Source organism: Chelon labrosus, assembly GCF_963514085.1.
Source record: "Chelon labrosus genome assembly, chromosome: 22".
NCBI classification, from domain to species: domain Eukaryota; kingdom Metazoa; phylum Chordata; class Actinopteri; order Mugiliformes; family Mugilidae; genus Chelon; species Chelon labrosus.
The window spans coordinates 12,354,021-12,370,202 of NC_140355.1; the positions used below are offsets into that span (position 1 = coordinate 12,354,021).

Below are 16,182 nucleotides of genomic sequence, written 5' to 3' on the forward strand. Positions count from 1 at the left end.
TGAATGAAAGAACCAATCCGCTGCAGCAAAGGTATCAGCCTCAACAAGAGCCAGCATCTTCGACTTTTGATTGTTTTTGAGGCTTTACATAAAGAATCTTTCTTGAAAATGTCCTGATCGACTGATCTTTGAGTCTTAAAGTAAAGATGTACTGTTATTTCTCATAGCGGAGCAGTGCGTGCTATATGGATTACCAATGTCCTTGGACAGGGCTGTTTGCTGCACACCAAACCCCTACACAAGTGACGGCCTCAAACATAAAGAAGACAAGAAATTCCACCCACAAAATGTTGTCAAAGCAATTCCAGGTGAAGACCTTATATATTTCCTTGCTGTCCTTCAAGGCAACAACAGGTTACTGTTAAAAATGTGAAAAATATGACAGGCATACGCACCTTTCTCCTCGCTACATAACGCCATGTGTGTTACTTCATTGTCTTGATGTGTTCTATGCTGAATAAAGAAAAATGAATGGGGAGGAGTTTCCTCTAAGCGTATCTCTGAACGCCATACCAAATAAAGAATCTCACTGACTCACGTCTTTTTGTGACCATTAGGTAGCAATGACTTAACATGGCACTGTGTGGTGCAATGAGCTTACTTCTCAGGAAGCCGCTGCCAGAGTAATCAAGATTGTTACTGAATGCGAGACGAATGCATTTTGGATGTAAATGCATCAAAGTATAAGTCAATGCCAAATTATTTTTTTATCAGAAAACAAATTTACATATGAAAAGAAAGGTATGCTGAGTTTTCATATGTGCATGAGTGGCTAGTTAATCTTTAATTTAATTTAATAATCAATGTGGAACTAATTTGAACAATTATGATATATGTTAAGGAAATGAATGCCTCATATTTTCCAAGATGGTCATGTCCCATTATTCATATCTAACCAGATTTTCCTAAGAAAGCTGGTTATATAAGGAAATATGCGGATTATATTGTGGTCCAGTGGTGGTGGGCTCCAGGCCTGCAGAGTTTATTCATAATAGACTTATTACACAGACCCTCATTAGGATTTATTTGGGTGATGTGTAGTGAGATAGGGAAGGGAACAAGGGAGGAAAGGAAGCAAGGAGACGCACAGGAGGCTGTGTATAAGTGTTGGAACCGGACACCGCTTTGTTCAACAGTAGGAGGGGAGGGCGGACGGACCCAGTTGCTTTTCGCCTGCCTCAAGTGTTAAATACAATCTGCCGGGGCGGAATATCCTGTCTTTATTTCTGTGTAGTCCTTTCTCTAGCGTGCCTTCCACACGTTTGTTCTTGTCGGACTCTGAGGATTTTTTTTTAATTGAGGGATGTCAAAGCGAGTGCGAAGCAGAGAGGTCTGCGCTGATTGCAGTTCTCCGGGTACGATGCCAAACAAGCTAGCTTCAGCGTTAGCTGCCTGGCTAACCAGCTAGCTCTCACTACAACTTATCGCTACGTCCCGGTAGCTAACCTAGTTAACGCTACCACACGATAACTAATTGACAATTAGATTTATTGCTAATTGTGAAAGCTGTACATTTAATGCTTTTTTTTAAACGTTTGGTAAAACATAAGTCGTGTCTGTTAATCACATTAACTTTATCAGTTTGCTTGAAATGTCTTAAATAATGTGTTGTTGTTACGTTAGTAGACGTTAGGTTAGCATATTTAAATAAATTAGCTAGCTCTTGAAGGTTACGCTGTATTAATGCTGATAAATGCTGTTGCACTACGGCTGTTTGCATTTGTGACTGTGTCTCTGGCTGTGTCGAGAGACCTAACCTCAGCTAGCGAATATCCTCGTCTGGTTAGAGGAGATTAAGGTGTTAACCGTTATTATTCACACGGCATTACACTGATTATCTGTTAACAAATGCCGTGTGTGTTTTGTAGAGCCACGCTGGGCCTCTGTTAACAGGGGTGTGTTGATCTGTGATGAGTGCTGCAGCATCCATCGAGGTCTCGGGCGACACAGCTCTCAAGTCCGACATCTGACTCATTCTGCGTGGCCACCCTCTCAGCTGCAGGTAGGAGGGAAGCAGGGACACACAAGCCCCCCCAACAAAACAAACACTTTATCTATTCAGCGTTTAAATATGTAACATACAGTATGCAATGCAGATGTTACACAATCATCAAATAAGTAGGGCAGCCATGAAGGTCAATGTGAATGGGTTTTCTTGTTCAGTTGTTCATGTTGTTTCTTGTTTTAGATGGTCCAGACGCTGTATGGAAATGGGGCTAATTCCATATGGGAGCATAGTCTTCTGGATCCGTCTTCCTCAGTGAGTGGGAAGCGTAAAGCCAACCCCCAGGACAGAGTGCAGTAAGTGATTTTAGGCATTTTGATAATGTCAGTGCCTATTACGCGACGCTTGCTTGCACTTCGATATAAAGCTCTATTGGAGCATTGATTTTCATAGTTAAGGTCAGTGAACACTCATAATTGACCTTATGTACTATAGACACGACTCGTGCGCAGTCAAGTAACTTAGAGAGAACTTTCTTGATCGGTCGATGTGCCGATGAGAAAACAAGCAACACGGCGAACGTTTGGGAGGACAGTTTTGTTGTCCAGCTGAAGGATTGTGCAACAAACAGAATTTTAAAGCGTTTATTCTCTCGTTGTTATTGTCAAGCGGTATGTACATAGGACCTACTGAGGACCTAAGTAAACAAAAATAAAATCTGCAGGCCCGACAGATGTGATGTAGTCACCCACGTTTGTTGCCAGATATAAACACCATGTCAGTCTGGTGTCTGGCTGGTGGAGAAAAGATAAACAGTCACGCGTAAACACAGCCTTGCAGAGTCCGACCGTGACACTCGCTGCAAACGCATTCAATCACCAGACAACACTCGGACGCAGCCATCTTGGATCTATCTTATAACACCTCTCTGCTGCTGGAACGTTCCCAAACAACCAACAACCTTTTAAGGAACTCAAGATCTAAATATTTCAATTGGAAGAAACAAATTACTTTCAGTTCTTGAAGGGTCATCCCAAGTGTACTTTTTTTATTCTTGAGGAACTATCGGGGCAGTTTGCTGGGTTGAAACACAGACCCTGCAGCAGCTTTAGCTTGTGCGCCCGTTTGATTTACGAGGAAGTACTCTAGTATCAAGTGATAGTTTATGTTTTTAATGACAAAGTTATGCTTTGTTGTTTACTTCCACACTAATATTGTAAACCATATTAACTATATCTGTACAGACAGCAAGTTTGTGCTATGTCGGATAGGAAGGATGGAGAAATTAAATCAAATACTGCACATTTATGTGTGCAGTTTCGATACAAAATATTGAGTCTGACTTCACTATTAATCGGCAGAAGAGCGTTATTTGCCTCAAAAACAGCGAAGCACTTAAATCGGGCAGTGATGGTTGGTCATGTTTGTTGTTTACAGTCCCAACAAGACAGAGTTCATCAAGGCAAAATATCAGATGTTGGCGTACGTTCATCGGATGCCTTGTCGGGAGGACGACAGTGTAACCGCAAAAGACCTCAGCAAGGTGAAAATTTCCTGTTACTGGTTTTGCTTACATCCTGCATTTGATATTAATACTACCCACGCTTATGTCACGTGAAAAAGCTTAGTCGGAACGGCACTATTTTTGATTTTTTTTTCTGGTAATTTCAAGAAATGGTATGGCCCATTTTTATATTTGATAGCAGCCTTTGGTCATGCTAGGACAATGGCTTTTAAAGAGTATAGTCTTTCAGATCTCAGCTCAAGTTAAAGCTGACACTATTTGGGCATTTTTCACCATTTATCATTAATTTGGCTAAATTCAATTTTATTTATAAGACAAAAGCACACAAATTAATTTGCATAAACATATTTTGTTGTACATATTCAAAAGGATGCCTCTCTTGCGTCCCCTAATTGTAATAGTTAAACTTTTTATTCAAAGGAAATTTCCAGCAGGATAATACATTACATTCCAGTTCTTGACAGATGTTGTTTTTTTTATTGATCTTCTCGTTGTGTTTATATTCTTCACACTCAAACTACTTGTCAATTTTCTTTCAGCAACTCCATTCCAGTGTTCGGACTGGGAACCTCGAGACATGCCTACGACTTTTATCTTTAGGAGCGCAGGCCAACTTCTTCCATCCGGTAAGTTCAGTGGACTAAGCCAAACATTAAACTCTCTTGGGTTTAAGGTGACACAATACTAATGGTTAATCATTGTTTTTTTTTGGACAATAGGAGAAAGGAAACACTCCATTACACATAGCGGCAAGAGCAGGTCAAATGTTACAGGCAGAGCTGTTGGCGGTTTACGGAGCTGATCCCGGAGCTCTTGACTCAAGTGGAAAGACCCCCATTGATTATGCGAGGTAAAATACGAACCTGTATTTTCATGTTTTATTTGTTCTACTATTTTTTTTTTTGTGTGTGTACCAACACTATGAGATGTTACCAACACATTTGTCCCCAGAGCTCTCTGGTATATGTGTATATACTGTATGTGACACGGTGAACGTAACAAACTGCCAGCACCCTTTGCTATAGTTGCCGTCCCTGTGTCTAAAGTGCGATGCAGCTGCAAGCGTCACCTTCACCAGACAGTGTACAACAGGAAGTGATACACATCCTATTAAGACTAAACATGTACACAGGAAAAAAAACAGATCCTATTTATACACTGAGGTGTTAACGGGGAAGTTTTCCCTTTTAAAGTGACAGAAGAAAACCCGTAACATGAGGAAAAAAGTGGTATAAACAGTTTAGTTAGAAAAAGTATGTTGCCAGCTGCAGTGGCTCAAATGTTTAACATGCTTTACACTACAATGAACACTAGACACAGACACTAGTGATACTATGTCAGTCTGACTAATTCAATAAGGGAATGGCAGAGGCAGAAGAGGAAGGGGGGGAAAAAACGGTTGCTCAGTATGCTGGCTGACTCAGCTGTTATACAAGAAGTTGGAATGAAGAAGAAAAGATATAGTGTAGCTGACCGTAATCCGCCATACTGCACTGTACAATAATACACTCGATTGCCTGTTCATTAGATGCACTAGTGAAAATGAAGGCATTCCATTATAACAGTGTTAAATCTTACCTTCCTAAATGTTATGGCCTTCAGCATCCGTTTAAATTAAGTGAGAGAGCCGTTGGAGGCTGTGGTTTGTAGAACTATTGGACTGTGTTGTGTTATTGTTATTTTGACAACCCCATATCAGTCAGTGGGCTAAATACCAGAAGAACTTTTGAGTGTAAATTACATCCTCCACAATAATCATACGGCTTAGTTACCGCGTTTTTTTACCCTGTTTCAACAGAAACCGAACATTGTTGAAGTCATGAGTCACCGTCATATTGGAATACGTTGACTTATATTATTTGGCGTGTCCTCCTAATCTTGTGAATCATTGCACTGAAAAATATTTTAGCTTCTTTTGTGTTTTCAAGACAAGTTCGAACACACAAGACAGTTCTCGTCGGTGCAAAATACATCAGATCAAAACTGAGTCACGTGTTTAGCTAAATGACTGTAGAGTAATTGAAATGCTCTGTACCTGACCTGAGGCATTATTATCAAAAGAACAGTGACATATTTTTGAGACATTTTTTTTTGTTATGTGTGCAGACAAGCTGGGCATCAGGAGCTGGCAGAGAGGCTTGTGGAGATACAGTACGAACTTACTGACCGATTAACGTTTTACCTCTGTGGTCGACGGCCAGGTAAGTGCCGCAGAAGCTCCAAGAACAGATGCTGTATAACATGAGACTGTTGATGTTTTTATGTCTGTTATGGTAATCTCTCCGTGTTATACTCTTGTTGTGTTATAGATCACAGAAATGGGCAGCATTTCATCATTCCACAGATGGCAGACAGGTAATAGCTCCAAGCTGTGCTCGTTTTTCCACCTTAGTTGCAAAGGTTGAGATCTTGTAATGCACAGAAAACAGTACCGTGTTGTCTCGTCATCTCCAATATGCTCCTGGCTACATGTCAGTGCTGCATTGCTTTCATTATAAAGCATGATAGGCATCCACAGTATAATCACAATCCTATTTTTCTTATGCTGCATTGGATGGGTAAGAAACCAGTAAGTATGTTTGTTGCTTTTGCTGTCGCTTCTCTCCTTGTTAGACGTTTTTCCAGTGCAAAAATAATCAATTTAAATATTTTGTCCATAGCAGTCTGGATTTGTCAGAGTTTGCAAAAGCTGCAAAGAAGAAGCTTCAATCGGTGAGACTCTTTTGCGTGTCATTTTTCTTTTCCCCCGTGAATGTAGTTTGTTCTAAAAGTGAACTAGAAATTCTGCTTTGCTGTCTTCCAGTTAAGTAACCATCAGTTTGAAGAACTCGCCATGGATGTTTATGATGAAGTTGACAGAAGGGAAACGGATGCAGGTGGATTTAAAACACAAGCTTTTTGCTTCCTTTTTAGTTTCTATATTGGGGTTTATATGCAGCTCACTTTGTGTTTTGTTGTTTTTCCCTAGTGTGTTTGGCCACTCAGAACCACAGCACACTCGTGACAGACACCACTGTTGTACCTTTTCTTCCTGTCAATCCTGAATACTCTTCTACCAGAAATCAGGCATGTGTTTATATAACATTTGCTTTGTGAATGTTGTGTTTAATTGTTCTTGCTATACCTTCTTCTTCATGTGTTTATTTTATGCGTTTGTGGTCTCAGGGTCGCCAAAAATTGGCACGGTTTAGTGCTCACGAATTTGCCACCCTGGTCATCGATATTCTGACAGATGCTAAACGGCGGCAGTGGGGTAATTCCTGTGAAAGTCCGAAAGGTATGACATGACATTTTTAATTTTAACTGAATTCCTATGCTACTGTACTTCTGCTTTGGGTTACGTAATGTTGGTATTGCAGTAAATGTGCTCATTAGCATATAAACAGAGGCTGCAGAGAAAAACAGAATTAGTTGTCGCAAATGAGATGCAGAAAGCCAGTATTTGTGCATTGCTAATGTGAAACATGTGGGCACAGTTATATAGGCCACACTTATACATGTGTAGACCATGTGTGAAATAAACACGAAAAATCATGTTGCAACCTACGGCAAACCACATCCCAGTCTGTTATTTTTACCTTTTGCATGCTCAAGGCATGTTGTAAAGGGTAGTAAAGAGGAAGTCTTGATTTTTGGTGAAGTAAATGCAGTCCTAAGCCTTTTGCATTAAGACTGCTGCCTGTAGCCCACATTCATGTTTGATCTCTAATCCTTTGATCTTGCGGCCCGCCTTCAGAGAACGTGGAGCTGATCCTTCAGGGGATAGGCAGCCGCCATAACAGCGAGAGCCAGGACAATGACCAGCCAGATTACGACAGCGTGGCATCAGATGAAGATCCGGTACAGGAGGCCACGTGTGGGGACAGCTGCAATGACGGAAGGACCAAGGTTAATGTCCTCAGGATTCAGCTGGCACTTTTGAAGACAATATCTTGCTTCGCTTCTCACACGCCTTCTATCCTGTTTGCGCGTGTTTTGCTGCAGAGCTCGGAGTCCTCTGATCTGTCCGATGGGCCTATCACGGTGCAGGAGTTCATGGAGGTGAAGACTGCCCTCACTGCATCGGAAGCCAAAATACAGCAGCTTCTCAAAGTCAACTGTCACCTCACTGAAGAGCTGAGGGCGATGCAGAGCAAGGTTAGTTACAGTATATGGTATAGGTATCGTGCATTGTACTCACAGACTGGCTACTATTACTTAAATTAGACAATAGTGCACATTATGTCAATATCTATAAATAAGAAGTCATTGTACTTGTTGCATTTTTGTCATGATGTTACTAAAACGGCTACTTATTAATAACACCTTTCGCTTTTGAGGCCATTAAATAAATGGCCAACCTACAAATAGAAATGTGACCACACTTTATAATGATAGACACCTTATTTGCAATATGTAGGAGGCATGTTACAAAAATAAATAAAGATATTAAAAAAAGACAGAACTAAATAAGCAATAAATGGGAGGGTATTAAGGAAAAACACAGTACAGTATACTATTCAGATAAATAAACAGATAAATAAAAATTAGTCAGTCAATAAAATGGGAAAGAATATTCATATTGTATTTATTTTTCTATTTCTAGTCAGATTGACTGTATTCACCAGTGCGCAGAGCCTCTCTCCTCTTGACTATATATAATACACTCGCTTAAACTGTCAGGGGTGTAGCGGTACATGTATGTCAGACAATGCTGCTGCCCTATATAAACTTATACATAGGGCAGCAGCATTATATGTAAAGTATGACTAATTCATGCGCACATTTTTAGCTGCACCCGGACCTGAGAGGAGTCACGCTCTCCTCTTTTGGGACTGAGAGCACGGCTGCTGTTTTTCTGAATAGGTTAAAATTCTTGTGGTAGTCATTAACAGTCACCAGACTTCCTCTGCTATGCACCAGAGTGAAGCAGCAAAACAAGATTAATGTTATAGTTCCCTGTGACGTAAAGCAGAGAGACGATTTATGTAGGATCCCGAGGCCGATGTCAAAACAGCCGAGCACCGGCCCAAAAATGGTCTCCGCCGAGGACATTATGATCCATCATTGTAAATCTGAAGAATCCTCAGCCGTCAATTATAAACCACCCAACTGCTTGAGTGTGGGTTAATCTGGAGAGGGTCTCGCCGGAGTTGTGATGTCAGGGCTTCATTATAACAGAAATGTCATTGAATAAGGCTCCTGACACCTCCGGAAGGCATGTAACAAATATTGGCAGTTCATGATAACCCACAGCTATTTTATGTATGATTTTATTGTGGCCCAGCTCCTCGTGTCTTTCAGAAAACTCCCAGTTAGCCCTGGTGGTATTCAGACATGCGTGCTTTTTACTTTTTCCCTGCTGAGGTTTTAAGGAAATCCTCCTCTGTCCAGTTTTCTCCCCACACCCTAATGCAGTGTTGCAACGCCTCTTTCTAGAAACTTAATCACACTTACTCAGAAAAATACACTGACCCCGTTAGAGAGTTTTATTACCATTTTCATTAAAGTTAGCATAACTTAAAGTAACTGTCCTTTCCTTTCATAATTTAAGTCCATTTAGTCAGGCTATTCTATTCACTTACAGCCCCTCATCCAAAACAGTTTTCTCTTCTTGTGATCTGCCTCTATTAGACATATGTGCACCTGATAATGTTGCCATGTGTGTCAACCTAAGCAAAATCTACATGCTTAGAAAAAGCAATTTATAGAGTAAACTACTTAAGTTAAGACTATAAGGTTTGACACCCTGCAGTTCTGGTTTTCCTCCGCGTGTCAGATTTCACCACAGCTCAGCTTCTTTCTCTTGGCAGTTGTGTGAGAGTTGACATGATGTACTGTCTCCTCCTGCTGGCTCATTGTCTCTTTGACCAAAGTTGTCTTTCGTTGCTCACCATTCTTGCACCAATCCAAACCTAAACCGCTGACCCAGCAGAACTGTGTCCCATGATCTTTCCTAACTTAAAGTCCCAAATAGCCTCAGAAATATTGTAATATTTTCATGTCCTTCATAGTGTCACACAAAAAACAACCTTTATGTTATCTGGGTATGACTGTCCTCTCTGTGCCCTTCCAGCCTTCGTTGTGAACTTAACATGGTAACTCCCATAATTATATGGACTCCTCATAATTATCTTGTGGAAAGCTGAACAAGTCAATTTTCTCACTGCTCATTTTTTTTTCAGTTTCTAAGATCTGTTTATGTAAATAAGGGCAACCACTTTAGTGGCTGTTTCTCAAGAGGTTGTACTTCAAGAGTTTCCATAAACATACACTGTCAGCATTTCATTTGTCAAGGAAACAAACCTTCTGTTGTGAGAAAAATCTTGAGGAGCATCCCAAAAACAAAACGGCGATGAACTCTTAGAGGAACTGCTGATTTACCTGGAGGCGTAGCTGTATTCTGCTCTATTATTGATAGCTGAGCTTTTGTGAGTAGGTCAGCCTCCAGCTAGAGTGGAACTGAAAGATGTTTTGTTCTCTTACAGCTGAACTCCCTGCAGACTGAAAACACAACACTGCGGTGGCAAACCCCCAGCGGACAACAACACCCCCAGGGGCCGTTCGGTCGACACCCTCTCCGCGGAGGTCGCGCTATGTCCATGTATGAGACGGGCTCTAATCCGAGGCAGTACCCCCACCGAGCAGAAACGGCTCGGCACGACGACGGAGTCGTTTTACAGCCCTTCCCAACCAATGTAAGAACCAGTGTTCCTGATCCTGATTGTCCCAAATAGTGATGCCTGGCTTGGGGCTGGTGTCGGTTTTTATTCATTCAGTCATTCATTGCATCTCAATAGAGTATGCTCAACTTGGTTTGACCCCTTTCTAGATTGGTAGGGGTCCTTTGGGAACGGCCGCTTCCTCCCTCCCTACCTTCCCTTCTTCCCCGTCCTGGTCCTGGGATGAGAGATCTCGAAGGGTTAAGTACTGAAACTCCCCTCGGCTCAGAGACAGCCTCAGGGGACGGTGAAAACTGTCCTCCTGCTTGACCCCACAGTCTTCTCTCTCCTGACCTGCGTCTTTAAACTGCTTTTTTTTTTGTCAGTATCGCCTGCCTGCATGCATGCACCGCAGTGCCTCTACTACCGTTCAGTTATCTGAGCAACCCCTGCGTCTTTCAAGTGAACAGCGGACGTGAAAATGCTGCACCAAAGAAAGCTCTCTGAATGATCAGACAGCAGAGTCCAGTATCCGTCAAAGTAGATAAATTGCCTCCTCACACTGTGCTTATTAGTGACCACCACTGATAAGAGAACCCTCCGTTGACGGCAGGGTTTCTTCGCATCTACTAATCGCATCCTCTGCAGTCACACCACAATGACCTGATCGTACTGCACATTTCCTGTCTTTTCCTCTGCATCAACTTTAAAATGAGATGTATGGTGTGAAGTGCGGTCGTAGCTTTGATTTCAGAAACGCATGATTCTAATTTGTACGTGGCCACAGTTGCTGTGACATTAGGTCTGCGCTAATCATGCACAGTATATCCTGTTTGATTGACGGTAATCCACTGATGTCCCTTTAGGGCTGTAGTCTGGAAGGACAGAGCACCATGATGGAGAATGACTATGACACCACGCCAAACCACTCTGAACTCAACGAGACTGGGTAGGAACCTTTCACTATAAAACCAGCTGATCCAAAGTAAAACATTAAACAATTATTTAATTGACAAGTTGTGAGCTACATTTATAGAAGAGGAAGCAATTAAAGAAGTATATGCACGAAAAGAGGGTGGAGATTAAATACAAGGGAAACTGTTTGTCTCCATGAATAGAGAAGAGGAAGCCAGATCAGTATCAGTTTTCACGGGTGTTTATTCTGATTTTTTTTTATTGTCTTCCTGCCACAGAACTCATTTAATATACACTTGCCCCCACTTTAAAATACTTAAGCCACCCTTTAAAATATATTAATTGCATTAGACAACAAAATGTTAAAGCTAACCAAATTTATTTTAAAGAAATATATACAGGAAAACTTTTGGGCACTCAAAAGTGACTTCATTAAAGGTCAGTTACAATGACTTAGCATTGCATAAATGCTCGACCATGTTCAGGTCTGATATCTGGGCTAATATCTCTGGTGAAAGTTGCCTTCGTATTTGAGCCTGCAAACTTCAGTTCATCCTCACTTATGCCTCAATGAGCTGATGTTTATTCTCCATGACAGCCCATAGGTTCTAGGTCAAGCCTCTGGGTGGGACTTTATGTTCTGCTGGGGAAAAATAATCTTTCGGTCGGCAGCTGGTATTTTTTGGATCATTACCCGGTTGAAAGACGCTGTTCCGTTGCTTGAATCGATTCTTGGCTGAATTCTTCACCTGCACCAGTGTCAGAGAAGCCGTTTATTTTTGCATTTGTAGCAGCCCTCTCAGAGCCTCTGATGCAGTGGAAGCAGAGGAGGGGGAAGAAGATGCCACCCTGCCGTGCACGGAGGACGTCATCTGTAAGACGGAGCAGATCACTAAGAACATACAGGAACTGCTGAGAGCTGCCCAGGAGACCAAACATGAGAGGTACATTTTTTTTTTTTAAATGGTGAACAAAAAAAAAAAAGGGTATAAAATGTATTGAATGATATTTCAAAAAGTATTTGAATTAGTAAAAGCTCACTCTTCTTGTTTTCTGACCTGCTGTCTGCCTCAGTGTGCACTCTGTCAGGTCACATATTTCAACCGTGGCTGTATTTCTGTCATTCTTCCTGGCCTTTTTAAGAGCGAAAGTGGCTCAGCTGCTTTTAGGTCACTGGTTTTCAATAGCTGTCCTCAGGCTCAAGGATGCTGCAGGCTCTCATCCCAACCAGCTAACTGGTGACTGATTTACGCCTTGCAACGTGAAAGCATATAATCTCGAAAACCAGCAGCACCCTGGTCGTAAACCGCAGGACTCGCTGAGTTTGAGCCTGTTAGCCTGGCTGCTTTTCCTGTGTCACAGAAACTGTGTGTCTGCTGGGGGTAGGTCTTGTGTCTGTTAATGCAGCTGACAGGAAACAAACACCACATGATCGCATTTTCCCCTGTGGCCTTCCAGTGAGTTTGTGGTTTCATGCATTCATTTGTGTATTAATTTCCTGTGTTTTTACCACTTGATTCCCCCGTTGCTTTAATAAGGATGTGAGACATTAGTTTTATGTGTACATATATTGGCATAAACCGTGTCTACATAAACAGTTCCAGCTCTAATGCAGCTCTACCATATAGTATTTTAATTTTTACAAACTTTTATGTAGAAAGAGCGTAGCCAAGATCCAGTATTAATTGGAAGTTGTGAGTAATACTTCTTTCAGAGATATCACTGGCCTAATGCATGCATTCATGGATAAATCATTGGCCTCTGGGGTCTCTTTGGCCAAATAAAACTGCTTTCAGTTTGAGTATAAGTCAAGCTGTTGATGCAATGCAGTTTATTTGGCCGTTCAGAGTTGCTTTAAAAGGTTGCACCACTTTTTATGTATCTGCTTAGTTACATAATCAAGACAATACGATGCGTATACATTGGGTCAAACGTGGCAAATGCAAATCTACTATTAAAAGATACATTGATCAGCCTCAACATTAAAACCACTGACAGGAGGAGTAAATAACATTGACCATCTTGTGACAATACAATGTTCTGCTGGGAAACTTTTGGACCTGGCATTTGTGTAGATGCTACTTAGACATGTAGCACCCACCCAGACCAGACCAGGCACCCCCTCCCCATAGCAATGACACTCCTTGATGACAGGATGCAGCCTGACACAGACACAAACACAGAAACGCTTTAGGGACAACTCAAAAAAACATGAAAAACAGCACAAGGTGTTGACCTGGCCTCTAAATTCACTAGATTCCAAACTGATAAAGTATCTGTGGGATGCACTGGAACAAGCCTAATCCACAGAGGCCCCTCCCCTCAACCCATAGGACCCAAAGGCACCCACTAACAACATTCAAGGCCATGGACAAGGCCAGTGTTCATTCTCTGATGAGTCACAACTGTTTTGGAGGTACAAGGGAGACCTACACAATATTAGGAAGGTGGTCATAATGTTATGCCTGATCGATGTATAGGCAACCAGTCAAGGTTTGCTGGATTAAGCAGTTTCACGTCATGAAATAAGGCATCAAGTGTTGTTCTACTCAACAAGACGGTAGAGTTTATTTTGGAAACAATGAGAATTAAGTCTCCATTATTTTGTAGGGATTAATTGTATTTACGGTTGACTCAAGGATCGGTTGATCTTTTTGATCCTCAGTATGAGGGAGGTAAATTGTTTTGCATTAATCTTTCTATAAATGGCAAAGGGAGTGGTGGATTCAGCCTTTTGTGTGCTCTTCCCACAGCTTTCTGCCTTGCTCTGAAAAGATCTGCGTGGCGGTGACGGAGATGGCCGCCCTGTTTCCCAAGGTAAGATGACTCCCACCAGCAGCTCGGTGTCCATCCCCCAAGTAATTAAAGGATTTGTTGTGTGGTGGAAAACAGCCAACGGGAATCTAAAATGACTTGTGTCTAGATGGGTAGGCTCTGCCCATTGCATTAGTTAGTTGTACCATTTATGTGATTACTTTGCTTTATGTTCACTCACATCTGGTGCCCACAGAACACAACAAATAGTTTATTTATAGATGCTGTCAATTCAAACATTTATCAAACCCTCATCATCCCCCCTCACCCCACAGAGGCCGTCCTCGGAGACGGTGCGAGGGTCTCTGTGTCTGCTGACTTCGAGCGCGAGCCGGCTCCACGGAGAGTGCCAGAAGGCCGCGGTGCACAACCCTTGCCCATCGGACATCCAGCTGGTCACGCAGCAGGTCATCCAGTGCGCCTATGACATTGCCAAAGCTGCCAAGCAACTTGTTACTGTGACAACCAAAGAAAACAACAACTAACTAAAACCCAAAGACGTTTCTGATGCACCCAGCGTACAGTTCATCGAGTCTGTTGCTAAATCTTCTGCTTTACCAGTGTTTTGTTTTCCCACATAAATCAGTGTAAGCAGGTCAGGTCAAAGACTGTGTACAAAATGTTGACGTAGCCAATGAGGAAGTGGCTTAATACAGCTAGGTGCTGGCTCCAATAGACTCATTCAAAAAAGTCTCACAAAATACTACAATGGCTCCAATCGCTCCTCCCCAGCACCTCCCCCTCCTTCATATTTGGTCACTTCTCTCTTCAAAACACAAACTAATGAGTGACATTTATATATATATATATATACATATATACATACAGCCTGTGGTTCTAATACATTCCTTGAGTTGGGAAAATCTTAAAAAAAAACAACAAAAAAACTTCAGAAGCTTATTTATTTTTTTGTCTTCGTGCCGTGGTACACAAACATTGAAAACTGTAGGAGAAAACACATTACCGTTCTTTACCTCACAAAGTTAACCCGCTCAGTCTCCAGAAGTGCAATGTTGCGTGTATATACACAATAATTAGAACAAAAGCAGTAGTGCAGAGCTTGTTTTACTTTGTATTTTCCTCCATAGTCTTTAGTGCACATCAGAGGGAGTTAGTTTTGCTCCTTGACGTCCGGTTTCCGTCGCGGCCGAGCTTTCAGAGAGGACCAAAAACCTTCCCGGCACCAAGGATCAGAACAATCGGTTCGTTTTCCCTTTCGCCATTTTAATTTTAAATGTCGGCAGTATTATTATCTTGAGTCGGTGTGACGCCGCTTGCTTAATGTTCAAATGTTTGTTTAGTAAGAGAACTGTGATTATGAAATCAGCTTCAGTGCATTGAGCAGGCCAGCAGTACAGAGAGTGTGCAGACTTTAATTCCCTCCAGCAGGTGGTGATTTAAGCGGTCCAGTCCCTCCGCCGGTTGAAGATGTGTTTAAGTATCAGTAGTTTTTGGAGTTCTAATGTTACAGCCATACTAATGATGTGTGTGCGAGCGCGTGTGTGAGTGGGTAAAAGGCCTCGATGGCCCGCGTGAAATCCATTCTGAATCAATTTTAATAGCATTTATGCAAATATGTAAGATGTATGTATCCATGTAATTCTTTATCAGAATAATCCAAATGCTATTCTATTTATAAACTGTATGTCATACCTCTAAGAAGATATCAATGTTTATTTTCATAAGCTTTTTCTTTAACATGATGCTCCTCACAGACTAACATTTGGTTCTGAGGTTTGGGACGTCTCAGCTGGCAGGTAGTTTTAGGCGACTTGTGATCTCTGTTTATTCGGTGTGGTGCCGTTACTCCGGTGTTTTTAGATGCTTCCTGTGGTCAAATACGTACCGCCGTGGTTTACAGCCGACGATAAAACGTACCTGTACCCTCAGAGTTTAGAGTACCTGTTGTAGAACATGGGCCTAATGTGACACTCGTTGTGAGCCGGATAAGTTTGCGCCAGGGGTGGAAAGAAAACTAGAATACACTGCACAAGTAAGATATCTATGTGGTAATGTAATCAAAGTTCTTAAAAGTGTAAAAGAGCCAATGAAAGTTTGACATTTCAGTATCAGTATGCATATTCTCTGTTGAGCAATGTCTTAACCATTCAGTGATCAGTGCCAAATTAGTTTGTTTTTTTCTTATAAAGTTTAGGACGCTGAATAAGTCTAAGGAAATGTGTTATTATTAAAATGTATTATTTCTGCCTGTGAAGTTCCCAAGTCATCCAGATCATATTATTGCTAAAACAAAGTTGAAACGAAGGCAACTTTTCCTAAAGGAATTTTTCCCCTCATCCAAGTACCTTGCTCCGTTCTAAATTACTTGTGGGTTGTCTATG

General features: G+C 41.6%; 1 protein-coding gene across 3 annotated transcripts; it reads left to right on the top strand.

Annotated features, from left to right (window-relative positions):
• The first annotated feature begins 947 nt into the window (after positions 1–947).
• git2b (G protein-coupled receptor kinase interacting ArfGAP 2b) lies at positions 948–16,055 on the top strand. Of its 3 annotated transcripts, none has more exons than XM_084572027.1 (20): positions 948–1,355; positions 1,869–2,002; positions 2,189–2,301; positions 3,383–3,488; positions 4,010–4,096; positions 4,190–4,320; positions 5,577–5,671; positions 5,780–5,825; positions 6,131–6,182; positions 6,274–6,346; positions 6,439–6,536; positions 6,636–6,747; positions 7,207–7,358; positions 7,455–7,607; positions 9,938–10,147; positions 10,282–10,371; positions 10,978–11,060; positions 11,818–11,970; positions 13,780–13,843; positions 14,116–16,055. In XM_084572027.1, the coding sequence occupies exons 1-20, from the start codon at positions 1,304–1,306 to the stop codon at positions 14,323–14,325; spliced, it is 2,214 nt and encodes a 737-aa protein (XP_084428153.1). In that variant the 5' UTR covers positions 948–1,303; the 3' UTR covers positions 14,326–16,055. The 3 variants fall into 3 exon arrangements, with proteins under 3 accessions (XP_084428153.1, XP_084428154.1, XP_084428155.1); XM_084572028.1 differs by having other exon boundaries at positions 6,134–6,182; XM_084572029.1 differs by lacking the exon at positions 10,282–10,371.
• Positions 16,056–16,182: the final 127 nt, after the last annotated feature.